Source organism: Phalacrocorax aristotelis, chromosome Z (genome assembly GCF_949628215.1).
Source record: "Phalacrocorax aristotelis chromosome Z, bGulAri2.1, whole genome shotgun sequence".
Lineage (NCBI taxonomy): Eukaryota > Metazoa > Chordata > Aves > Suliformes > Phalacrocoracidae > Phalacrocorax > Phalacrocorax aristotelis.
Genome location: NC_134311.1, coordinates 25,873,491 through 25,900,279, shown reverse-complemented (window position 1 = coordinate 25,900,279; position 26,789 = coordinate 25,873,491). Strand labels below are relative to the sequence as shown.

Genomic DNA, 26,789 nt, shown 5'->3' with positions numbered 1-26,789 from the left:
AGGAAATGAGCTAGGACTAGAGTAAGAACAATAAAAAAAAGCCTTGGTAGCTAGAGCTTAGCTCACATTGTATTAAGGAATGCATATTTCTTTAACACTGGCCTTGTCAAAAAATAAATGTGTTGAAGCTTCACAGAAAGGAACAGTGTACTGCCCTCCTGAATATAGCAAACTAAAAACTGGGCTTTGTTAGGAGGAGCACAGGTAGCTAAACAATGGGCAAGCTGTCATGCCTTCACCTTTGGCCCCAAGGAGGCTGCACTCATCAGCAGGTGGGTTCTCCTGTGTCCAGTCAGCACACTCCCTACAAGGAGTGTGCAAGGAGTGAGCGAGTTCATAAAACAAGGAAGGAGCCAGCGCAGAGCTACCAGCATAGCAGGGTCCTGGGACCTGTGATAAGGAGACATGATTTTGCTAGTCTGATGAGGGTAAGGTCAAGGGGGATGTAACAACAGCTCTCAGCTGCTCGAAAGATAGTCAGAGCCAAACCCTTCTCAGGCAGTGCTGGAAGATGCAATAAGCAGAAACAGACACAAGATGCAGCTTGAGAGATCCAAGCGGAACACTGGAGGAACCTTCTTCTGGTGTGTAGCGCAGCCCTAGGATAAGTCACCTGGTAGGTCATGGGAGATGTCTCCATTCTTTGGAGTCTGCAGAGCCTTGGCTAGACAAAGCCAGGGCCACTTAATCTACTGACACAAAACTGGGTGGCGTGGATGATAGACCAGATGGCTGTGCTGCCATTCAGAGGGACCTGGAGAATTGCAGGTTAACTCACTGGAAAGCAGTTTAGCAGAGAAGGACTTTTGGGGTCCTGTATGACAGCAAACTGAACATGAGCCAGCAATGCAGCCTCATGGTAAAGAGGGCCAATACTAAACTGGGCTGCATTAGGAGGAGTACTGAAAGCAGGTCAAGGTAGGTAATTCTTCCCCTTTGCCTCAGCACTGGTGAGGCCACATCTTGGCAGCTGGGTTCAATTCTTACCTCCCCAGTGCACGAAAGACACAGATAATACTGGAGCAAGGCCAGCAAAAGGCCATGAAGCTGATAAAGGAAGTGAAGATTTTTTCGTGTGAGGAGAGGCTGAGAGAGCTGGGACTGGCCAGCCTGGAGAAGATAAGTTTCAGTGGGGACCTTATCAATGCATATAAGTACGTAGTGGAAGACAGTGAAGATGGAGCTGAACTTTTATTGACAGTGCCCCAGGGACAAATCAAAATACATCAAGTTCCATCTGAACACAAGAAGACACCTTTTTACTGTGATAATGGTCAAACACTGAAACAGGTTGCCCAGAGAAGCTGTAGAGTCTCCATCTGTGGAAATATTAAAGACCTGACTGGATATAGCCTGGGCAGCCTGTTCTAACTGATCCTGCTTGAACAGGGTTTTTTATTAGATGATATCAAGAGGTCCCTTCCAACCTCAGCTGTTATGTGATTATCCTGACTGCTGCAATGACGAAATAAGAATTTCATTAACTGTAGTAAAATTGCAAAGTTAGTTAAAAAAAAAAAAAAAGACTCAGGGAAAAGGGAGAGAACTTTTTAACCTACAAATGAAGTAAAGATTTAGAGCAGCTCTCTATGTTACTGTAACAAAAGTCATTCATCAGTTCATCTATAAGCAAGAACATTATAACCAAGCAATTGCTCCAAAAAATTTCAAAAGTACTGTGAAATGTCTACAACATGACAGTGCCCTTATAGCTTGGAAAAAACCGCTAAGTTTATACATTACAAATAAAGCAAACCTGAAGAAATATACAACAAAACTAATGATGTAAATAGAAGCAAGATAGGTTACAATGATTCCAAATTATGAATGATAACCACATTACCACTTTTCAATACAAGCAAAGCCTAGAAAAGGGTATCTTAAAGGGCAGCCTATTTGAAAAAAAAGTGCTTTAAACCTTTTCAGTTAAAACACTCTTTGTCTTTCAGCTATCTTTTGAAAATAATTTTCCTCAAGGAAAAATGCTGCATTAAGAAAAATGTGTATTAAAAAGAACACATAGCTCATACTCTCTTGGATGCTCCTGGATAAAAAAGACAAGCGTTTTGTTTCTTCTAAAGTCAGAAATGTGGTTTGTATCTGTCTGTCTTTCAGTACTGTGAAGCCAGCCACTGCTATACCAGGAAGTGTACATTCCTGAGGAACAGAAGCCATGATCCTACCAAATCAAAGACTGTACAAAAAAACCCCCCAAAACCAACAAACCCACAAGCCAAACCAAACCAAATTATTCACTTTAAGTGCCAAACACAGCTACACCACTGGCTTCTGGTGTGTAAGTATATTTCAATATATAAGCTTATGATCAACATTTTTCTTTTACTCACAGGATCAAAGCATCACACTGCACAGAAAAGATTACCTATAAATAGAAGGCAGCACACACAGTTCATGTTCAGGGACCACAATTAGAAATATTACAAATATGTCATCCTAAAGTAGAAAAGTTTATCTAGGAAAAACTCAAACCTAAGGAGAAAAAGAAGTGGATGAAGGAGAATATATATACATACATACATAAAAATATATGTGTGTATACACATAAACACACACACATATATACAGCTTCTTATATAAAGCTTCCTATAAATTTGCTTGAAAGGCCATCTTTAACTTAATGTATTGGAAGAGTATTTGTAAAGAAAAATAATTTTACTAAAAGTTAAATCAGTTCCTTTCAATAACAGGCATCAAAGCTGAATGCGTACCACAGGCAGTATTAACATTATATACACTGATAGCTCAGTGCAGACTTGATATTTAAAAATTAGGTAGTTGAAGACAACAGAACATGTGATGAAGCATTTCTCATGGTTCTCATGCATTCTCCAACAATGACAGCTCTAAGTGCTAAAACAGTTACTGGAAGGACCAGGGAGTTAAAACTAACTGTGTTCATTTTACTTTTTTTGATTTTCCACTTTTATTAATTTTATCCTTTGAACTCTTACTGCTGATAAAGAAAAGTACATTTTTACAGAGTTATGCTCATTAACTAGCTATTAGAAAAAGAAAAAACTAAAGTTTTGAAAGAACTTATTTTGCTAGCAGGCTGGAAGACCCCCCCAAATAATTTGTATTCTCGCAGATTAGCAGTTATAACAGAATCAGGCTCCAGGAGTCTGGACTCCTGTGTAAAACTGAGAACCTGACCAGCAAAGTACAGAAACTGAGATATCTATGAACCCAAGATTATGAGATGCAAGACTGAACTTGACATTCTCCTTCCCATTTGGTGAATAATTTTAATGAATGCTTACATACAGAACAGACAAAGCTCACAGGACAAGCAGATAACCCTTCCAGCAGCCACACTAAACCCCTTAATGGTCTGCAACAATTCAAGAGCATTACTCATAGATGCACTGTATTCCTGTGGTGAGTTTGGAAAAAATTAGGGGATATAACGGCAAGAAAACAGAACGACCATGATGCCAACAAAAGGAAACTTTGAAGACAGTACTACTAGCTTACAGAACCCAACAGGTGGGCTTCTACAGTTTTCCTTCCTAGAGGGTGCAAGAGACAATGAAACAACCAGATTCTGCTACAATGTACAGATGCCAGTAGATACTTCCTTCATCTCAAATTAAAGCATGTAGTAACAAGAGGTGAAACAATGTAGTTGCACTCTTAAAAAACCAAAAGTTTTCACTCACCAGGATGTCAGATTCCGAAGTATACTGACCCACACATATCAGCTCCAACTGTGATAAAACAGACCTGTCTCCAGCTACAGATTTCGGGACTGGTGCAGGATTTAAAATAACAGTCCTAGCAGCTCCTCAGCTGCTTTCTCTACCACATCAGCCTTATCCTAGTGAGCCAAATATGACTATGAAGGTAACATGCTGGAAACACTATTGCTGTGCAAGGCCAACTTTTGAAAAGCTAGCCCTGAAATTGACTTTTAGGCAAAGTACGAGGGCTATCAACACCGTCTGTAGCTGAGAAGCCTTAGAGCAGAGCTCAGGACAGATAACAGAATTCTACTGCCGGGATTCTACACAGCACACTGAGTTTTGTCCATCTCCATTCAACTGTACAAAGCTCAACGTAGAATTGGTTATACTAGTCATGCTGGTGGATAACGCTTCACCCTATTTTCTAAAGCATGGCAAAAAATACTCAGCAATGCTCCTCACCCCAACAAATAGCAGTTGACAGAAGCCCTTGAACGAAGTACAATGATTTTTCAAGGTCATTTGTGCATGTACTTACCTTTGTTCACATACATAGCTATTTGAAGGAAGCCCAGCAGACTGTTCACTCATTTATTTAACACACATTAACATGTAAACACTGTGCTGGAATAGGATTGTACAGAGCACAGCTGTCAGTTTTAAGAGTTTCTGCTCCCCTATCTCTGGATTCAGAATACAGGTATCCTCCAGATGGTTGTTTCACTTACGCTGTCTTCCCAGAAGTCAGCATTTGAACAGCTTCAATCCAAATCCTGGATTTAGTTTTCTGCTAACCACATCAAAATGAAACCTGCTATCAACTACACAACATAAAAATCTATAACAGGCGTGGAGTGAATACCACTGTGATGTAATTCTCAGTTTGCACATTTCCACCACTCAAATCTACTAGATAATTCCAGCTGCAAGGATCTTTGCATTGAAGCAACTTCATCTGGAAACCACATATCTTTCTCGTATCAAGTTTCCAAGACATACAGACAAACTAAACATTTATCGTCAGAAAGATCTGGATGTTTAATTAAAGCAAGCAAGCAAACAACAATCCCTTGCTAGAGCCCACTATTTGCATCTTGTTCTCCTGTATAAACAAAATGCCCCACAGGGAGAGGGCGTGTTTCAGCAGTTAGGGAACAGGCTAAACTGTCTTCAACTAGGATGGTCAGAGAAGAGTTATGAGCAGCACAACTTTTGAAATGTGGATTCAAATATTTTATATCCAATATCCCCAGAAGGGGAGTCTGCAAAGTGTTTGGAGGACTTGCTGTAGTACATTTAGCACACTGGCTTTCTATAGATAAGCCTGGGATAGCTAGAAGAGTACTATACTAAAAAAAAAAAAAAAAAAAAAAAAAAAAAGAAAAAAAGGTACTTGAGAACATAACTCAAGAACAAGGCCTGTTTGTGGACAACAGCTACTTGTAATCCTTGTAGTCTCTCTTGTCACTGAAAACCTGAAGTTATCAGTGGGAGTAGAATGAAACTTGGGAAGGCTTGCACTCATATTGAGAGATACTGGTGAATACCTGATAATGTCCCCTGACATTACACTGACAACCTGGCCGTCTCTAGCAGGTGAAGGCTACATCAGAGCCAGGTCTGAACACAGAAAACCGCCTTATCTGGAGTCCTCCTTACTCTCTATCAGGGAACAGATCTTGCTGAACTGGCCCAAATCTCTGCTCTCCACATGCTCTACTTTTGAGGCTTCCAATGCAGAGCCACTGAACCAGCATGTAACTGAATTAAAGGGCAGTGAGGTGTTTGCACCAGGTGTATGAATAGGCTACACATCAACCAATAACTTGCCAGCTTGCCAGAGGCATAAGACATAAGATGCTAATGCAATGCTGACACAAGAATATTTGCTCCCATTGAATCCAATTCCTTTCCATCTCCATGAACAGGTCAGAAATACTTAGCCAACTGCTTGCTTATTCCAAGCCTCACCATTAATGTTTCTTTTCACACCCATCTTGGCAAGATAATCTGGAAACGTTTTAGAACTCATGCTGCAGAATTCTCAATACATTAGTGCAAAGTCTATTCACTACAGAATTTTCACCTCTGCTTAAATTTCACTTCAAGCCACCAGAGGTCAAACTGCTTTCTGCTCTGCTTCCACATCCAGCTAGGTGCCTCCCACTGCTAGGACACAAGAGAACACCAATAATATTCCAGTAACAGGGAGGGCTGTTTTGCTTTCAGGCTGCAGCAAGTGCCTCCCAAAGTTCATGATTCCAGATTTGCTGCAGGAAAAGCTGGGTATGAGTAGATTTTCCTTCATTTTTCCTTCTGAACAGAAGCAAAGTACACAGAAGTGAGTCACTTTCCAGGAATGAACAACTGACATTTGTTTCCTTGACTTGGTCTGAGAGCTTGGCCTAACCTCTTTATTTGAAAAGCAATGTCTTAAAACAACCTGCATCATGATGGAAACCTTACTGAAGTCCAAGTATAGCTTATTACCCCACAAGCATAAGCATCTTATAAGGAATAAGCATTCAAAGCAAATTTACATTCCAATAATCCTGATAAAGAAGGACTATTAGGCTAGTTAGAGCAAGGACAGGAGAGAAGTCCCTTTATAATTAGTATCAATAAACCAGCAACAAAAAACATTAATACCTTCCCCAGAAAGTATGTACTGAAATAAAACAAACAAGCAAGCATACCCTGCCCAAGAAGACAGGAAACACACATTTAGAAAAATAGGGGTGAGGAGGGGCAGAGAAAAGGAGGGGTGGGTGTTGGTGGAGTTTAGGGAGGCTTATTTAAAAACACAAACCACGTGGGAAGAAAAACTAAATCTTGGTGGATTGGAAGACCAGCAGTACTGCTTCCAAAGGACATGAAAACTGTCCTTGGAGACATATATCTTTTATGTCAGAGGCAAAGAAAAACATAAAAATTTAAATTTCCTCAGTTCCCTGAAGGCAGAAGTTTATTCTACTAAGCCTTCCCCCTCAACACTTAATTTTCTGTTAAATAAGCAGTGATTCAACATTATAACTGCCATTTTAAAATTTATAATTTCTGCAGACTTTAGCTCTTCAAAGGTGCTTTGATGCTCTCAGCTAATTAATCCTCACACATTTTTCAGAAAGACATAGAACAGAACTAGGGATGCCATTTTTATTTAGAGGAGGTGAAAAAGAATCCAAAAAACCTCCACGGCTTTCTGTACAATAGCAAACTCCAGATGTTGCTACAGCCAGTTGCATCATTGTCACAGTTCTAGCTGGGATAGAGTTAATTTTCTGCACTGCAGCTGGCACAGCGCTGTGCTTTGGACTTCGTATGGAACACTGATGTTTTGGCTGTTGCTGGGTAGTGCTTATACTAGTGAAGGGCTTTTCCAGCTTCCCGTGCTCTGCCAGGGGCACAAGAAGCCGGGAGGGGAGGGGGCACAGACAAGAGAGCTGATCCAAACTGGCCAAAGGGATATTCCGTATCATATGACATCATGCCCAGTATGTTAACGGGGGGGAGATGGCTGGAGGAAGAAGTGATCATGGCTTGAGGACCGACAACATTGGTCGGTGGGTGGTGAGCACCTGCATCACTTGCGGGTTTTTTTTGTCTTTGTTCCAGGCTTCATTTCTCTCTCTCATTATTTTTCCTTTTTATATTATTATTATTATTATTATTACTATTATTATTATTATTATTAGTAGTAGTAGTAGTAGTAGTAGTAGTAGTAGTATTAGTATTATTAGTATTAGTATTGGTATTGGTATTGGTATTAGTATTGGTATTGGTATTAGTATTACTAGTATTATTAGTATTATTATGATTACAACCATTATTATTATCATTACCATTATTATTATTATTCCTAAATTATTTTAATTATTAAACTGTCTTATCTCAACCCATGAGTTTTCTTGCTTTTGCTCTTCGATTCTCTCCCCCATCCCACAGGGGTGGGGGGAGTGAGTGAGCAGCTGTGTGGTGCTTAATTGCTGACTGGGGCGAAACCATGACAGTCCGTTTTGGCACCCAATGTGGGGCATGAAGGGTTTGAGATAATAACAGTTGCTGGTCACAGCATCGACTCTGTTCTCAATATTAGTTTATCCAATCTGCACCATGCTCTTGTTTTTGCTGTGCCTGTTAAAAGACTGGTGTTGGTTTTGTGGTCTGCTGTGCTCTGCAGTGACTAGCCATGTTTTGCCTGGGAGAGTTTTTGTTAAAACACTGGCCTTGAGTTTTATTTGGTATTTGAGGTTTATATTGAAGCCATTACTGTACTTCAGGTACCACCTCATGGTGACAATTAGCAATTATAACTCCTCCTCTGAGAGGTTTTTTATGGAGGAAATACAGAATGGCACCTTAGCTACCATCTTATAAAATGCCTCCTCCCTCATTACAACAACTTTTCAGTGTCTTGAACATCCTTGGGTAGTTAAGATATATCTGTTGGTATTTCTCTGGCAGATTGTTTCAGTTTTGTCTAAGGTTAATAATCAATTTAAGAATATCATCCAGAGATATGCCCCAAGGCTCAATAGTTATGAGTGGAAGGGCATGTGGGATCATACGGGCAAATGCCTAGCACAGTGGGCACCCCCAGTGTTCTGGAACTTAACCCCTGAACAAGTGCAAAATCCTGAACACTAGTAGAGTATTTGGAGAAAGTTTGTTGTCACCCTGGCAACTCCAGAGAGACACAGATCACTGCAATGTGCTGGGGCCTGGCCCATGCGTACTGAGCCCTGTTCAACAGAATTCAGCACTCCCAAGGGGAAGAGAAGGTCTCTGGATCTAAGAAGACAAAGAAAAAGAAAGCAACAGGCACTGAGGTCAGTCCAACTTTGGCAACAGGCGCCACAGCCACTCCAACCCCTGTGACAGGCACTGCAGGTGAGTCAGAGAATCAACCTGTGCCAGTATGACCATGGAGAGGACATGAGGAAGTGGGATGGAAAACTCACCTCGACCCTAGAGCCACAGGTATGTGAGCTGCAAGGAAAAACAATCATTCAGGGAGGCTCTTCCAGGAAAGCTGCTGCTCCAGTTTCCAGTGAGCACCTCCCCAGACAGAGGAGTAGAAGCACTGATTTTATTTCTGATCCTAATAGAGACACTTGTGATTTGCATTTACAAGAAGTGAGTGACAAATACTACGATCAGGAATAGAGGGGCCCTGCCTCCAGCCACGTGGAGGAAAGGGATAACCGGGCTTACTGGACTGTGTGGATCTGATGGCCTGGCACATCCGACCCACAGGAGTATAAAGTTTCAGCAGACACCGGCGCACAGTGCACCTTAATGCCATCAAACTATATAGGGGCAGAACCCATCAGCATTGCTGGAGTGACAGGGGGATCCCAAGAGCTAACTGTATTGGAGGCCAAAGTGAGCCTAACTGGGAATGAGTGGCAAAAGTACCCCACTGTGACTGGCCCAGAGGCTCCGTGCATCCTTGGCATAGACTACCTCAGGAGAGGGTATTTCAAGGACCCAAAAGGGTACAGGTGGACAATCATAATACTACATGCATGGTTTATTTCTTTTCTTCTTGACTGTTCTTATCAGGACCAGTGACCTTTGGGATTCGAGGATCATTGTTCCATGGGCTAAATGGAGCAATTCAAGTGGCAACAATGCAAAACAGAGACTTTGGCTCAATCAAAATCCATGACTTTTGTTCCATACTGCGCAGCTTCTAAGCTGTGTAAGGGGATTCATTTCTTGTAGTAAGTGGGAATGGAAGCCCTTCTGGAAACAGAGTGCAGCACAGGTAATTTCATGTACACCTGTTAGCACAATGGTTCTCACCACCCCATGACACAAACTACAGTGTCCCAGAGTATTTGTTCTTAGTTAGGCACAAGCAGAATCAAGTCTCCTTGAAAGACATTCTAATACCAATGTGGTGGCTATTTTAGACAAGCTAACACTCTCCAGTGTCAGGACAGAGAAGCTTGCAGCGGTATACTATGATTACTATACTACGGCTATTATTTCCTGCAGTTAGATCAGTCTTGCTAACAATGCCCTTACCAGCTCTCTTCAAGCACTCAATCTCACCCCTTCACAGGAATCACCTTGATCACGAGAGGAAAGGAGTCAAAGAAGAACCCATTCGTAATGTAAATGCCATTCAACACTTACACAGAAGGAAGACATTTTCTCGAATCTTGTCTGCCTGTAAGAGTCTCTGCTTACTGAAAGCTTACTCAAAAGCACTGAATGAGATAATCACTGATCAAAAAGATTTTTAGTGAGTATACACGTTCAATATGATATTGCAAGGGATATCTAAATATGAGCAAAAGTAAGCTTATTAAAACAAGGACAAAATATGCAACTATTTCCCTGATAGCTGGAGGTTTAAGTTCAATGAGAATTAGCCAGAGAGGAGTTACCTTCTCTGCATGTAACTAACTTTGATGATGGCCTTACGTGGGATGGGGGAAAGTGCAGAGAAGAAGAAGTGGATAGAGGCCTTTCTCCAGACTTAATTGCCCTGTGATACATAGTGGGGAAGAAGCTGCCTATAGGAACAATATATATGCAGACTGAGGCAGTAAACTCATGTAGCCAGAAGAGCTGCCACATCTGATTTAAAAAAACGAGATGAGATGTCCTCTCAGTCAGATGAGATGTGCTCTTATCTTCTTTTAGCCACCTGCCTTGTACTATATGGGGAATTTAAAAGCCTGCTGCTTAAAAACTCCTAGAATAGATTTCTTCCATAAACGTGGTGTCACATGGTGAAAAGCAGCACAGAAAGGTGAATTGCACATTCTAAAGAAACATTTAGTCTTTGAATGATTGTGTCACTATGATTAAAAAACCAAAACAAAACTGATAGCTCAAAACACAGCCTGAAACTTCCCTGATGACTAATAGCCATTAGTCATACTTTATCTTTGTTAGTCATTTTTTCAGAAAAACGCCATGAAAACAAAGAGAAATCAAAGCTTTGGAAGTGATATCTAATGCATCTACATGAGATCTTTCCCTCTGACCATGACCCCAGCATGAGCAAGCACTATCAGTACTTTGTTTCCTCCTTTGGCAGGACTTAAAAGCCACGCACTATCTGCATACTAACCCATCTGGTTTTTTCCTGTTCACTGCAAGGAACAGCCACAGTGATTATTTGCCACAGTGATGATTTGCAATTTTGCATGGCAAGCTGCAAGAAACAGTGATCAACCACAGTGATTATTTGCAATTTTGTCCACTTTGACTTGCTTTCCCAAGGAAAGTGTTATCCTAGTTGAACCTTTCTGGTCTGCCACTCATGTTGAGCTACAGGCACAATCTAGGAACTCTGATCAGTACCTAAACACCTAATGAAGACGAATGGAAGATGAATGAAGATCTGTTGGATGTAAAAGCCTTCAGATATTACTCCAAATCTTAGGATGGGAGATTCAGTAAACTCAGAAGTCCAGCACGGTCCTGCACATGCATACAGCAAGGATCATAAATGTAGACAAGAAGGATGGTCTACATTTGTTGTTCAGCTCTGGAGACAAAATGGTTTAATTTGGAATTCTACCTCCATGGGAGTAGACCAAGCAAGCTGCTCAGTTGTCACCACATCCAGCCATAGATTTTTGCTTTTCACAATCCAAGGCCTTGCATGCAGTAAAACACTGCTGACTTGCTAGCACAGGAAAAGTGACAGAGATATGACCATTGAAATCACTGGGAAAATGTTTAAATTCATCCCCTTTGGCCCATGATCCCTTTACTCATCAAGTCAGCTCAGCAAATGATGGGAGGAACAACTAATACTCTACACTGAGCTGTCCAGATGCTAGTATTCAGTATCTTGCAGTTGTTTGCCTGTTTGTAGTTATTATACTACTCAGGCAAACCCTGACTAGATGCCAGTTCTCAGTTGAAAGCCCATCTTCAGAGTAATTTGTTAGTTGTTTTTTTACCCTTGGACAACAATTTTATATAACAGTACAAAATGTGAAGTGGTGTTTGAATGCATGCAGCTATTGATAAAATGTGCTGAAGTATACAGTCTATCACATCATCAGGCAAGAGCATTTGTGGTTACACAGATATCTGACCACAGCAAATAAATCTGGTTAGCATTCAAGCAGAGCATCATTAAGAACAGACCCTACCGTTAAGGAAAGCAAGCCACAGTCATGTGAACACCATAAATCAGTCCCCCTCTTCCCTTCTTGCAACAGAAGCATCACAAATCGTGAAGAGCAACATCTGGTATTTTCCACTTAGGTTGTCAGAAAATGTCATGTTATAAAAATTCATTCCAGTCATAATCTTGAGGCATACAACTGACTCAACACTTTCTGTTAATTTTTCCAGTTACAGTCTTATTTTCCAATATACATCTCTAAACCACTAACCAATGTGCATGTAAACATTTTCAATGCACAAAGCTGTACCCAAAGAGACAATTGTGGACAGCTGGATTTTTTTTTCTGGGTGTTTTGTTCTTTATTTGTCTTTAAAGAATGATCTGAAAAGATCCTTAAAAAAAGCAATTAGGAGAGGCTGACTGTTAATACGCTTTACATTCTACCATGACCCCAAGTTTTGTCAGTGCAAGTGCATTTTACAACCGAAGGAAAGGGCAATAGTAAGTGCTTCTCAGCTTAACATACAAAAGCAATGGTATATCTGAAAGACACCACATTTTTTTGTCTCCCTCTTCCCCTTTCAATTTCAAGTGAGACAGCAGCACAGACACTTTCTAGCCCACCTCAGGGTGCATTACAGCCATAACAGCTGCTGCAGGACTTGCTTAGGAAAGGCTCAAGAGGGGTCAGCTATGCCATCACACTTTTCTGCCTTGCAGCTCATCCCAGCCAAGTGCAACTGTTTGACAGACCATATGAGAGCTACAACAGACAAGAGCCACAAAACCCACTGCTTCTTCACATAGTTTTTTGAATTACCCACTCCACAGAAAATGTATGCAGAACTTGAAGCAAGCCCAGAGTTCCTCCAGGCAAGTCTCATTTCCCCCCAGCATGCCTGGTTTGTTCTTAATTGCTAGTGTGACCTTCAACAGCATCGGTTTTGCATATCTACATCCTGCTTCATAAAACCAAGCTGTATGTGAACTCTCCCACTCCAAGCTACCAACACATGAAACTGAACAAGACAGAACCAAGAGCAAGCTCAGACGAAGACTGAGTATTTCCATCTTCCTTTTGCACATATTGACATTGCTCAAGGAATTCAGTCACAGTAGCACAACACAGCTCAGCAGCAAGCAGAAACACACTGCAAGCTGCCTAGATCTTTGCTTGGGTAGGCATGACAGAAAGAAATGCACTTATCAGCACTCCAACATGCACCAAAACAAGATGAGGCTTCCAGGCTGCTCCCACAGAAAATGGCCTTTAATAATTTTAGCAACCAGAATGGTAACGGACAGGTGAATTTGCACAGGTATTTGAGCTCCTTCAAAAGAGCTCTTTCAAGCAGAGTTCTTCAGAGTCAGAAACCAGAGATAGATAAAAGCTGTATGTTGTTGCCAGCCTACACAGAAGGCACATTGCACAAAAGAAGTTGTGTCTCTGACCACCTCCAACTGAAGTTTTAAGCTCATTATACGACACTGCTGTGAAGCCACATTAAAACGTTGGTAAACGGATATGGCAAGATGTTCAGTCTCTGTGGCAAGCAGACACAGAACTGGCTGAATTGTCTTCCCTCATTTACTTTTCAGAATGAGAACATTTCCTTTAGTTTGGTTTACAAAACCAAAAAAGATGCAGGAGAAACTGTAGCTACCACATTACAGCTGATGTCAGAAATAGACTCCATTTACTCAAGGCTTCACTCACTTTTTCCCACTGGACATTATCAGAGTTTAGATGCAAAGACAGCAGGTAAAGATTCTATCCATTTATTGGCAAACTAAGCACAACAAAGATGACAAAATATCACAGCTGAAAGGGTATCTTGTTCCTTCCAAGAAGTATTATGTTTACTTCATCACATACTTAGCTAATACTTCCTGTATCATATTGTTTGAGCTTACTTAACTTTTCTGTACAGTACAGAGAAAAAACCAAAGTGACCAGAGAAATAGCTAATGTAATATGAAGGGATGACTGAGAAAGTACTTCTGAGAAAAAAAAATCCTCACCAATTTAAAAAAACAAACAAACAAACCAACAAACCAACAAAATAAACCAAGACACCCAGCAGGATCTTTGACCTGAGCCCAACTAGCTGGGAAAAGCATAGAAGTTCCTTCTGAATTCATAGCACATGCAATATCCACTAATTTTTTTAAAAAATAATAAATTCAGATCAAGGTAGAAATATTTATTCCCAGGGTTGTAATTGTGATGCTAACTTGGTTAATAAAATGCTGCTCTTAAAACTTTTCACATGGACTTCAAACACTTCCTTTGGCTAAAAGCCTCTTTGCAAAAGACAAGAGGAAAGAGAAGAGGAAAACAAAGCATAACTTTGAAAAGGCATATGAGCGCAGCCAGGGACTTTTGTCTCGCTTTTTGTCTCAAGTGCTGCCAGTCTCAGTTTTTCTTTTGGCACCACTGTCCTAGCTCCAATTAACAAATCCGTGTAAAGCTCATCAGCAACACTCCATGTCTCTCCCAGACTGCTGACTCTTCATGTAGCAAATTCTCCCCATTCTGCTTTTGAGCAATGTTGCAGAAGAGCAATAGAACTGGGACCAGTCTGGGAAGATTGAGGTCTGAACTGATAAATCAGTTAACTGGTGAGATGTACCACGGATGTCCCCCACCCAGTAAAGAAACACTCCTCCCAGTCAGAGCCAACAGCAAGAATTTACAGTGCATGGTATCAGTCACCTACATTTCCATCTCACTTCCAGCTGGAAAGCACCCAGAATTCCTGCCAACAGAGTCCAGGCATGCACATACAGGCCTGGTCCAGCCTGCAAGCCCATCTGTCCAGCCTCTGGTCCTTCAACCCAAGAAGGGATGGTGAACAGCTGTCAGGAATCATACTCACTGCTGCAACAGCAATAGCATGCTTTCATCATGCATATCCCCCACCCAGTGTTACCTCCAGAAAACTGAAATATTTATGGATGAGCCCCTGCACAAGCTATATTTCAGCAGGTTGCTTCTTCATGCCTCACAAGCACCTGCCTGGTCTTTCCAGTGATTAAGTTTAAAAATACCAGTACTGGGAGCATGCTGACATGGTAGCAAAGCTGGAAATGGACTGAGACCAAACAAACACGGACTCCCACAAGCTAGCCTGGGATATCCTGATTCTCACAGCCATTTATCACTTCTGCAGAACAGCTACAGCTTAGTTGCAGGATCATAGGATAAGTTATTTTAAATAAGATCTTGTAAGGGAGTCCTCTTGCTCAATCTTCTACTTAAAGATGTCTGTCTGACCCCTTGTATGAGGTCACACAAGGTTACTCAGGATCCTCAGTCCAATCTTGAAAAACTCTAAAGATGGATACTACACAATGTCATTGCACAATCTTCTCCACCATTTGACTGTCCTCGGAGTGAGATTTTTTCTTCCTTCATTATATTCAGTTGGAACCTCTCATTTCAGTTTGTATTCACTGTCCCTCACTCTTCCCTACATGAAGAGGACAGATGGAACACTGAGTCTACAGAATTCTGCTTTCAAGGGAAAATGCAAAACAGTTCAATTTTTAATTTAGTTAATCCAGTTTAAGGGTTTACACAACTCACATGGATCTTTACAGGACAGGGAAAAGCTCCCTTAGCTGCCACATGCCCTCATGCACAGGCGTGTTCTACATAAAAGAATCCTTTGCAGCAAGCTGATGTTCAACTCTTCTATCTCACTGGATGGCCAGAGCAATGAGATGTCTTCTCATTCAATTCAAAATACCTGGTACTAGGGGGTCAGTGTCGGGGGAGAAGGGTGGAAGTGACATGGGAGGGAGACTAAAATGACCTTGAACAGTGGCAGCAGGTTGCTTAATCCAGCAAGATATGAAATGAGAAAACGAGGAGTTCTTTCACCTTTGTAGCCAAAAGATTTCCAAGGTCTCCAGTTAATTCAGATTTCATTGAATTCTTCTCACTCTAGTGTCACAGCTCTCTTTTTTATATTTCCAAGAGACAGCTGCTAGAGTTCTGAAATGACAGATCCTCTTGGACCACACAAACCTCAGTGCTCCTCACACTGCTGCCAGTAGCAACTCTGTCTTGAAGGGACAGGCAATTCACATCCAATATTAAAAGGACCACTGTTTTTAAGAAAAGCAGCCCGAAGACTTGAAACTTGTCTGTGGGTGAGGGGGATGGGATAGAGGGAGAGTGAAGACCTATACTAACCGGCAGGCTAAAACAGACACAGAATTGAAGCAGCATGTTAAGAAACTTAGGTATAACCACCTATGCCAAAGGCAATGCTATGTTCAAACCACATACAGGCACCAAGGAATAAGCACAATCATATGTTACAGAAGTAGATTGTATTAGGAAATCAGATAGGTTTTGTCTAATTAACCCTCTTCATCAAAGTAGCTTGAAACTACTGCTCCTTTATCAACATGATGCAGAAAGTCTTCAAACTGTGGGCAAGGGTTTAACAGCATTTTGAGCTCAATGGTTTCTCTTTCCCAACCATCCAAGCATCCATTCCTTCACTTCGCTTTTGTGGAAGAACACAGGCCAGATTCATCAGACACTGAGCAAGTAAATTACATTAATGATGTTAATTTTCTTTCACATGGACTCTCACCTAGTCTATTATGATGCTCACCTACCTTTCCAAAGTTCTGGAGATCTTGTTCCCATTATTTTGGGTGTGTAAGTTGGGTGCCACTTAATGAGAAGAAGTGGCAAGAAACTGAAAAACCCCTCAATTTATATTCAGGCTTGTAATTATTCACCACTTTGTCCATTTCCAGACTATATCAAGTCATAAGAGTAAGAAGAGGGTGTTGAAATGGGGGAGACGTTTAAAACTTGGCTTAAACCTATTCTGGATGCTATGTTGTACAGTGAAACTGAGCAACAAAATTCTGTGCATGCAACCGATGCATTGAGTGGTAAGACACAGGCTCTCTCTCTAACTCCTATTCTAGACCAAGGTCATGAGATTGTTACTGCTTCAGGAAAAGGCCGATTTTACAGTTACCCAGCTATACAGAGTAAAGAAGAAGAGTTAGCTTTTATTTTCACGCATTTGTAAGCTGGTATGTACTATTCAAAGCAGCAACTACCACCATAATATCAAACATTAAAGAGAATGCCTCAAATTATTTTAGGGGAGGAGACAGATTTCAACATAGAGGAATGCTATTCATTATGCATGGCTGGTTTCCACCCCCACTTATCCATCTAGTTGTAACAACCACAACACATCACAGTCTCCCCTGACATGAGAAATAAGACTTTATACATTCTGGCCTTATTATCTCCTCACAGTCACTGATGGGGTGTGAAGTGCTCCATGAAGACAGGCTGAGAACTACTGATAATTGTGGCAACTGGCTACGGATCTACAGTGGTACAGTTTCATAGCACATGTGAGATCTCTTGCTTCATTCAGAAAGAAGGTAAGGACTGTGTTGAAGCAGATCCAGCATAATTTCATGGTCAATGCATGCACATCGGACCTAATGCAAAGGAAGAGGTCCTCTTCTATAACTGTCCCTAGATAACTTCTTTCCTTTAAATCATAGCTGAATGAAATCTCTGTCCAAATTTCTAATGAAGTAAGATACAACTTGAAATAGATGTTGAAGCCCAGGAGGTTTCTAAATAACATTACATCTAGCATATTTTAAAGAAGGAGCACAGCTGTTCAGAACATACGTCCTCACTTCTGCTGGGCTGCAGGGAATTCTGCACTACAATCAGGCTAGCAGCAGGTGAGGGTCAAGCTCTATAAACACACAGAGTAATACTAGCACTATGCTCCAAATGATGGGCATGCTCAGGACACATCAGACAACCCCTTCTTTGTCAGCTCTAAGAAGAGCTCCCAAAGATTCCCAGTGCAGCCCTTTAGAAAAATCCCAAGATGTAAGAGTCACAAAGCTTACTTCTGTGTGCTACTGAACTTCTTCAGATCTCACCCAGTGGCTCTCCACATTGCAAATGATGAGTTGAGAGCACACATATATCAAATTTCAAGACTGAAGATTTATCTTGTACTTTCTCCTCTGCATTTTTTAAGAAAAAAAGCTTAAAATGTGTTCTGATAGAATGACTAGCATGTAGTCTTATTCACATAATCTGGCAACAGGACAATGAACATAAGAGTTCTAGTGAGGAATCCACATATGAGACGGATTCATGATGGATAAATTCTCATTTTGGGCTGATTTCTAGTCATGGCTATCCCAGTGTTAGATCCTCAAGTAGAATCTAGAATTGGAACACACACAAATGTGGGAATAAGAGAGGAAACTTAAAAAGTCTTTTGAAAACTGTGCCAGCTGTTGAGCTTAGTGGGCAAACAGACTATCTCTTCTGTGTTGTCTACAGCTGTTTGCCATGTTCAAATACAAACCGATAGCAAATCTTAAAACAGAGCCACTACAGTGCTTAAAGATCACAGGTTGGCTTGCTAGGCTCAGTGACCTTCACAGGCCAGAAACGTTCTTTCTAAACATCCCATGCTATATGTGCTAATCTTTGCAGCCTAATATTTATCAAAGTAATTGTCATTGCTATTTTTACATTATTTCCAGTGGTAAGCTCGGCGCCAACAATCAAGATGCCAGAGGCCACCTGGTAAAGGATTTTACAAGAACTGACTCACCACCACTGCGCTGTAGTGACTATTCAGATGAAGTTACATGTCTGAACAAAAAAATGGCCTCTCCAGTTACAAGGGAAACTGACACCCAAGACCTTTTGAAGTAGGTGCACGTTTATGGGAATGCTGTTTTCCCAACACTCCCAGCATTTCTACAATAGCTTGCAGCAAGACAGAGCTACTGCTCCCAGCATGTCCATGGGGAGCTCCCAGTTAAGGCAGGTGCACTGCTTTTGCTAGGCCACCTGTCATGCATTGGAGATCCCATTGTGATTCAGGTGCAGACTCTTACTGCAGTCCCTGGAAAAAAGCAGTGAAGTATATGAAGGCGTTTGCTTTTCTAACACTGCCTGGACCTAGAGAGAAGGCCTAGCTTTCTGTATCCATGGGGAGGGAGGCAAAGCGCAAAATCCCTAGGTGTGAGTTACTTAAACTTGCACGCTGCTGTTCTACAGCATAGCCAGGATGATGTATATAGAGACAGGATGATAAATACACAGAAAAAGAAGAAAGGAAGGAAGAATCTAATGTGAGCCTGTGAACAAAGCTGTTAAATTTCCTTTGGAATTCTCTCCAATATCCCCCTTGTTTAACCTCAAAAAAGCTCCTATTAATAGAATACTCACATTTATCAAGGCTCCTCTGGATGGAGACTCTGCACTTCCTCATCAAGCACTACCATTAGTTTATGTTCACCCTTGCTGATAGTGCAGATTTGTCATCATTCAGGTTGATGAACTAATTGAACAACACAGGCAAGACAACAGGTATCTCTGTGCCATGATCCAATGCTCTAGAGCATTCCTAGAAACAACTTCCAGCTCTTCAGGTCCAGCACACAGAGCCTTCTTCTGTACCAGTCACCCACCCCTGGAGCATGTACACAAGCTCATCTATTTATTCCGCCCTACACAGAACAGGCTTGTGTGGGAAAGGACATGTTCTTTTCAGATTTAACTATATCTGGGAGACTTGAATTCAGCTTTCCATTCATGGCCAGAAGCCCTTTTGCAACTAACTTAGATCTTCCAGTCTTCAAGAGATTCTGGCAGCTGTAATTGATTGATCCAGGACTGACTCAATGAACATCGAGCACTTCCCCTGATCTTGTGAGTCAGTATATCCCACCTACAAGATCTAACATGCCCAGGTCCCAGGCCAACTGTGTGACTAGCCTCTTGTGAGAAAAGCATCAGTAACAAAACTGTATTCCTTCTTCCTCAAACACCTGCCTTTAACTGTCTAGAAGGAGATTTTTTAATGTCCCAAGTAGCCTCTAAAGTAACCCCAAACAGAAGAGAGGCATAGTGCATCTTTTATTAATAGTGTTATTACAGCCTTCTGAAGACTGTTCACAACACAGCATTTGCTGTGGAGGAGTACCACATGGCATGTTACCTCTCAGGGAAAGTAACCATTGAAGTATACAGAATTCTGAAATATAAGAGGGGTTTCTCCCTGTCTACCATATCCTTGAGGCAGATGTATGATACATAGGCCAGAACCCCATTCAGGGGTTGATGCCCCTGGCACAGTTCTAGATGATGCCTAAAAAACCAAAGGAAAAATATGGTGTACATTCAAACTTTCAGGTAGGGTACAGACCTGAGGCACTTCTGGGCCTCTAAGAAATCAAGGCACTGATGTACCATATGTTTCCCTCTATTTTCAAACCACTGTCCTAACTCAAGGGCCTAGTCTACCCCAACTCTCATTCACTACCCATTCTAGTGCACAGAAAACATAGCTCCTAATCTGGAAAAGACAGTAGTGTTTCTGCCAACACACATCCGTCAAAGTAGGCTTGTCCCTCAGATAATGCTTTTTACTTCCCCTCTCACAGACCCACCCCACCCATTTTTGATAATGTGATTCCAAATTAGTTTGAGACTTGAACTGACCTTAATTTTACTATTGTTCAAGTAAATTGACTTTTATATTATGGAATGTATCATGCTAGGCACCTTGTACTCAAAAAATCGTGAGTTGACAGTAAGAGGCCCCTTTCAAAGCCAAGCAGCAAGTTAAGAAGGGCAATAGATGCCGTCTATGATCTCATTCTTGTACCCAGTATTTTTGATCATATCTTAAAAGGATACAGTTCTTTGTGCAACAACTTGGCTGACAGTATATCTCCATCTGAGAGATGATCCAAAATTGGATCCTCCTCCAAAGGTGAGTTTTAGATACACTCTGTGATCCAGCACACAGATGGCTGTCGTATACGCTGCCTTGCTTTGGCATTTAATTGCAAATATTTCATGCAGTGTGAGGACTTGACTTGATTACTTCTGAGAGGCAGAGATATCTGGAAGGCCTGTCAACACATGCAGTTGTCAGGAGAAAGTGGAAAGACACTATCCCTTCCAGTTCACAGGGTATGGCTGAGACAGGGCCTTATGACTTTACGGGGATTTTAAAGGGAAAAAAGATACCCACATTTTTCCCCAGCACAGCCAAATCTATGAATTGAGGGCATCTTTCCTCCTCTCAGGTAAGGGATTACCACAGATAACAAACATACCCTTCTCCAGTATTTGATATCCAGTGCAGGCTGATGGGAGTAAATACTCAGGTGGAACCTAACTTCCCTTCCCTTAGAAGAATGGATGACAGAACAACCTGGATGTTACAGGCAATACCACTCTGGCCTGACAGTGTCTTAGCTATTCAATTCTGTTCAAACACAGCATCTCCAGCCACTGCTTCTCTGGGGAACTCTCTCTCAAAAATGAAGTACCTCCTACATCTGATCCAAGCAATGATGCTTGGTTACAGGCTTGGTAAGGCAGCACAGTCTTCTTTCTGTGACTGGCCACATGTTATTGAAGCAGCTATTGCAGCAGCTACAGGCTGACACTAGGGGAAAAATAAGATTTGAAAGCTTGCATAAGAAAGCAGTGGAAACACCATACTTGGATAGACAGTCTAGGCCTTGCAAGGGAACAATGGCAATTTACACTGTTGTTCCAAGACAGAACAGTGCTTTCAATTGTTAGATAGCTTAGTACCTGGGATTGCAGCTTTGTGAGGAACCCCAGTCACAGTAATATTATCTTGCATTGTTTCTTCTTTCCTCTTTGCCTCCAGTCCTTCCTCATCTATTTCTTGCTAGGGTGTGGTTACCCAGGCAGTATCAGCAATGCTAGTGTCTTCTTAGCAGGTTACTTTCTTGGCTCTGGTCAAGCTACTTCTTAGGATACTTCGAAATCAGCATCATCTTAGCTATCTCTCCTTGTTTTCATCATGCATACATGCATGATAGCAGACAGGCCAGGATCCCACTCTATGCATAGTCCAGGATACAGTATGTCAGATATTAAGATAACAGAGAAGTTCCTTCATACATCTGAATTTACTCTGGGACATCCAACCCCCAAACAGGTAGGGGATAAGGCAAAGATGCAACACTCTTCCTGTGGCTGTCAGTGCACACCCACCCAAGCTGAGACTCAAACCGCACAGTATACCAGGGAATGGATTCCCAGGAATTTTCTCTGAACCTCTGGCATAGACTTCCTGAAGACAGGACAGACACTTATGAATGTCAGCACAAGCCAGCAGATGTGTTTGGCTGCTAGGAGATGACAGCTTCTTATAAGCATGCATTTGTTCTCAACATGCTCTACTTTAGCCTCAGCTCAAACCTTTCCCCAAAAAGCTTTTCCAAACCTTGACATAAAGGTTGCTTTCTTTCAGTCAGCATAACCTCAAACCTGGGAAGACAGTATTTTTTGAGGCCACTAACAGCAGAATAAACTTTAAGCCTGATTAAACCCAATTCTAACCACAGACAGATCATTCAATAGTTTATTGAAATTATCAACTTCAAGGATTTTTTTTTTTAATTGAACATCAGCTGAGAACCAAGTGCATCACAACTATGACCCCACAGAGCTTTCAGGGAGGAAGAATAAGTTTTGAATGGACGCATTAGTTATTTCAGACATCACATTTTTCTATTCAGCGGTAAGCTTAGCTTCTCAAATTGAAATAATAAGGTCTTATTTCATATAGACATTTGTTTTTATCTTATCCACCCAAGGGTGTTGAGAGAGTTGGCTGATGTCATTGTGAGGCCACTCTCCATAATCTTCGAGAAATTATGGAGGACGGGGGATGTCCCAGATGACTGAAGGAAGGCAAATGTTACCCCTACCTACAAGAAAGGCTTGAGGGAGGATCTGGGTAACTACAGGCCCATCAGCCTTACTTCAATCCCTGGGAAAGTTATGGAACGAATCCTCCTGGGTGCCATCACAAGTCAAATGAAGCACATGACTGGGAAAAGCCAACATGGCTTCTCTAAAGGCAGATCGTGCTTGACAAACCTGGTGGCCTTCTATGACAAAGTGACTTGCCTGGTTAGCATGGGGCAGGCAGTGGACATTGTCTACCTGGACTTCTCCAAGGCCTTTGATACCATCCCCCACAGTCTCCTCCTGGAGAAATTAATGTGTTATAGCCTAGACAAGTGGTCTGTGCAGTGGGTGGGGAACTGGCTGACAGGCCGCACCCAAAAGGTGGTGGTAAATAGCTCCTTTCCAAGTGGCAACCTGTCACAAGTGGGGGTCCCCCAGAGATCAATATTGGGCCCAATGTTATTCAACATCTTTATAAGTGATCTGGATAACTGCATCAAGTGTAGCCTGATGAAGTTTGCAGATGACACCAAATTGAGTGGGGAAGTAGACACTCCAGAAGGGAGAGCTGCTCTGCAGGGAGATCTGGATAGGCTGGAAGAGTGGGCCAGCAAGAACCTTATGAAGTTCAACAAGGACAACTGTAAGGTCATGCACCTGGGAAAACATAATCCAGGAGTGCAGCACAGACTGGGATGCACCTGGCTGGAGAGCAGCTTTGTGGAAAGGGACCTGGGGGTCCTGGTGGACAGGAAGCTCAACATGAGCGAACAGTGTGCTGCTGCAGCCAAGAAGGCCAACAGGATGCTGGGTTGCATCAAAAAGGGCATCATCAGCAGAGATAAAGTAGTCATTATCCTGCTCTACTCAACACTTGTCAGGCCACACCTGGAGTACTGTGTACAGTTCTGGTCCCACCTATACAAAAAGGATGTGGACAGGCTGGGAGGGGTCCAGAGAAGGGCAACCAAGATGACCAAAGGACTGGGAAGCTGCCACAGGAGGATAGGCTGGGAGAACTGGGTTAGTTCAGCCTTGAGAAAAGGAGGCTTAGAGGGGATCTCATTACAATGTACCAGTACTTAAGGGGTAGCTACATAGAAGATGGAGACTCCCTTTTTACATGGAGTCACATGGAGAGGACGAGGGGGAATGGACACAAGTTGCTCTTGGGGAGATTCCAATTGGACACCAGAGGGAAATTTTTCACAGTGAGGACAGTCAACCATTGGAATAATCTCCCCAGGGAAGTGGTTGACTCGACCATGTTGGACACCTTCAAGAGTCGTCTGGACAGGGCGCTGGGCCATCTTGTCTAGACTGCACTTTTCCTAGAAAGGTTGGAGTAGATGACCCCTGAGGTCCCTTCCAACCTGTGTGATTCTGTGATTCTGTTTTTGCCTAATCCTTTACTAAATCAAGGAGCATACAGCCCACACAACAATTTTAGGCTCCTATTTCAAACTAGCCCTTACACCTCGTTTCCAGAGTTGATCAAGAGTTAGGGTACATCTGTAAACAAGGAATAACCGACAAAAAGCTGTTTTGTGTTCTGTCTCTTCTAAAGTGCATTCTGCTGAGGTATGCAGATTTCCCCTCTCTGGGATTAACCCATGTTAAATACAGTCAGAAGGACTTCACCAGATTAGTTAATCTAAGTGGATAGCCATATAACTTTCTTTTGTTCACCAGACAGCACAGCTAATAAACAAACATAACAAAAAGCAGTAAGCATTCTGAGGCCAACCAAACTGCAGTCCAAAGGTCTTCTTTAAAAGTAGTAGATACATAATAGAACTCACCTGGGAAATACAAACTGAATCTTTAAAAACTCTGCAAAAAGGTGCCTTTGGATTTTCATTTTCCAAGCAAAACACAAAGGCAATATCCATACAATAAAAAAAACAAAAACCAAATACAAACCCACATGTTTTAATATAGTGGAATACAACCTGACCTCACTGAGGTTATTGGGAAGACTTTCTCTATTTCTACCAGCATTAGGACAAGATGACTGGAAAACAAACACCCAGATCTCAAAACACTAAACACCTTCAGGGAGATATCAAGCATATTCTACTGGCTCAATCAAATGCACATTCAGAACACCTGCTGTATCATACTCAGTTAAACCCCAGTTTTGAAAGTGCCTTTAGCAACTTTGAAAACTCCTCATGTTTGCTTTATAGTAACATTCAGAGCAGATATAAAACCTTATCAGCTGTACCAAACATCAGTTTGGCAAAAGGGTGTCTTGGAATTGCAAGGGTACACAAACCTACTTTCCCTTATTTTAACTAAGCCACCCAGTATTGTCCACTAAACCATTCAATTTATTGTGGTTAATCTGGAAGATGAGATAGAATAATGCCCTGTCCTAAACACAGGAAGAAAGAAATCAAAGCAATGTAAACTTCCTAACCAAAATTACAAATGCTCATCACTGCTGTATAAAAAGCAAGAACTTATTGGGACTAATTTGTTTTTCTGAGAATTACTCAACTAGAATGAATAGATTTACACTAATAAGTAATAAAAGCTCCCAGCCCCTCTATAAGACACTGAAAACTTCCAAACAATATAGTCTACACGTAATTTCCTGTGTCTCTCTTCAGAAATGCTATTTAAGAAAAGAAAAATAGGAACACTTGCATGAAAAAAGGATCTTTGCATCCAACAGCCTCATCTTCCCCCACTGATTAATCTTTCCTGAGGGCCCAAAACAGGAGCTGCCAATAGAAAAGGAAAGCATACAATCAACTTAACTGGGTACAAGAGTGACTTTTACCTCATAGTGAGAAAAAGAAGACCGCCTGTACAAAACTGAGACATGTACAATTGATCTACACAAAGATGTGTGTTTACTAAGTCAAATCATCATAAATTAAAAACATATGGCCTCATACCCCAGAAAAGTTTACAGACTGCACAGCTGACAAGTAGGAAATGGATGCAGATAATATGAGGAAAATACAAGGACAATACAGTCGCATAATGCCAGGACAAAAGATTCAAATACTCCAAACTCCTACCACAATATCACCATTAACCACCTCCCTACATGACAGAAAAGGAAGGACACTACCAAGCATAGCAGTTAAAGGCTCACAGGTATCCTAAAGTGTCTCATTTTGACCACTGGTACAAGAAACATCAGAGAAGCAAGGAAAGAAGGAAGGAAGCTACACAAAGATGTAGCTTCGCAGCCCTCCTCCAGCAGAGGAAACACCAAGAAGTCTGAATCTGATTGAGGGAAAAAAGGCCATAAGAAAATTGATCAACTGTTTTTAAGTGAACTAACACAATGTCAAGTTTTGGCCATACCTACTACATACACAGATGACAGCCTTGAAATTGCCAGGCTGAGCAATACACACTCCAACTCCCACTGTTCACATTTCCATCTTCCCACGTGACAGTACAAACCACCTATATTCAACAGTGAGGTCCAGAGCAGTATTTTTAGATACCAAGGCATGTGCAGGTACATGAAAAGCCTCAATGGCATTTGCTGTTGACTACCCAAGCATCTTCAGAGACACGGTTTTGCATGCCAAAGGACAGTTCTGTTTCATAACAGCTGTAATATCCATGTGAACTGCCACGCAATTAAAGCTCACATGTGTAACTGTCTTTTCTTACCAGTCATTATTCTCTGGGCTTCATATGGTTCCATATAACCAGTGTTCTCCCCTTTTCCCATTCTGTTCAGCTCACTCTTGGCATCAAAAGGATCTGAGTAGTCATCAGCTATCAGCACCTGAAAGACAGGAAATTAGGATGTTACTAGAATCTCCAGTCAGATGTGCAAACTAGAAGGCAGTAACACTCAACTAGTAAAAAACCCAATTTTACACAGCTGCATCCTATGCCATCTCCAAAGCGCAGTATGAGTTCAGAGGAAAAATACACAATTGCCACAAATCAGTTAGTAAATGGTGCTGAAATAGAAGTGTACTCCTGTTCATACCAGAAACCTCACAAAGGCAGACTAGGTCAAGAGTTCTGACTAGCACAAGGTATGGAATAATTGGAGGACGGACAAATTAGAAAGATCCAAATAGTCAGCGCATTCAATCCAGGGCAATTCTTATCAGAGAAGTTTGCTAATATTCAGCAAAACGGCACACTTTTACTTGCACTTACTTCACCTCCACTGCTTTTTAGGTTTATCAGCTACAACCAAAGAAATACTCAAAGG

At 41.6% G+C, this 26,789-nt stretch overlaps 1 protein-coding gene across 1 annotated transcript in view; it reads right to left on the bottom strand.

Annotated features, from left to right (window-relative positions):
• SHB (SH2 domain containing adaptor protein B) overlaps nucleotides 1-26,789 on the bottom strand; it is an 82,715-nt gene that overhangs the window by 31,628 nt on the left and 24,298 nt on the right. The window contains exon 2 of the mRNA XM_075078552.1: nucleotides 26,231-26,348. Within this exon, the coding sequence (XP_074934653.1) occupies nucleotides 26,231-26,348 (118 nt within the window). The remainder of the gene's footprint in view (nucleotides 1-26,230; nucleotides 26,349-26,789) is intronic.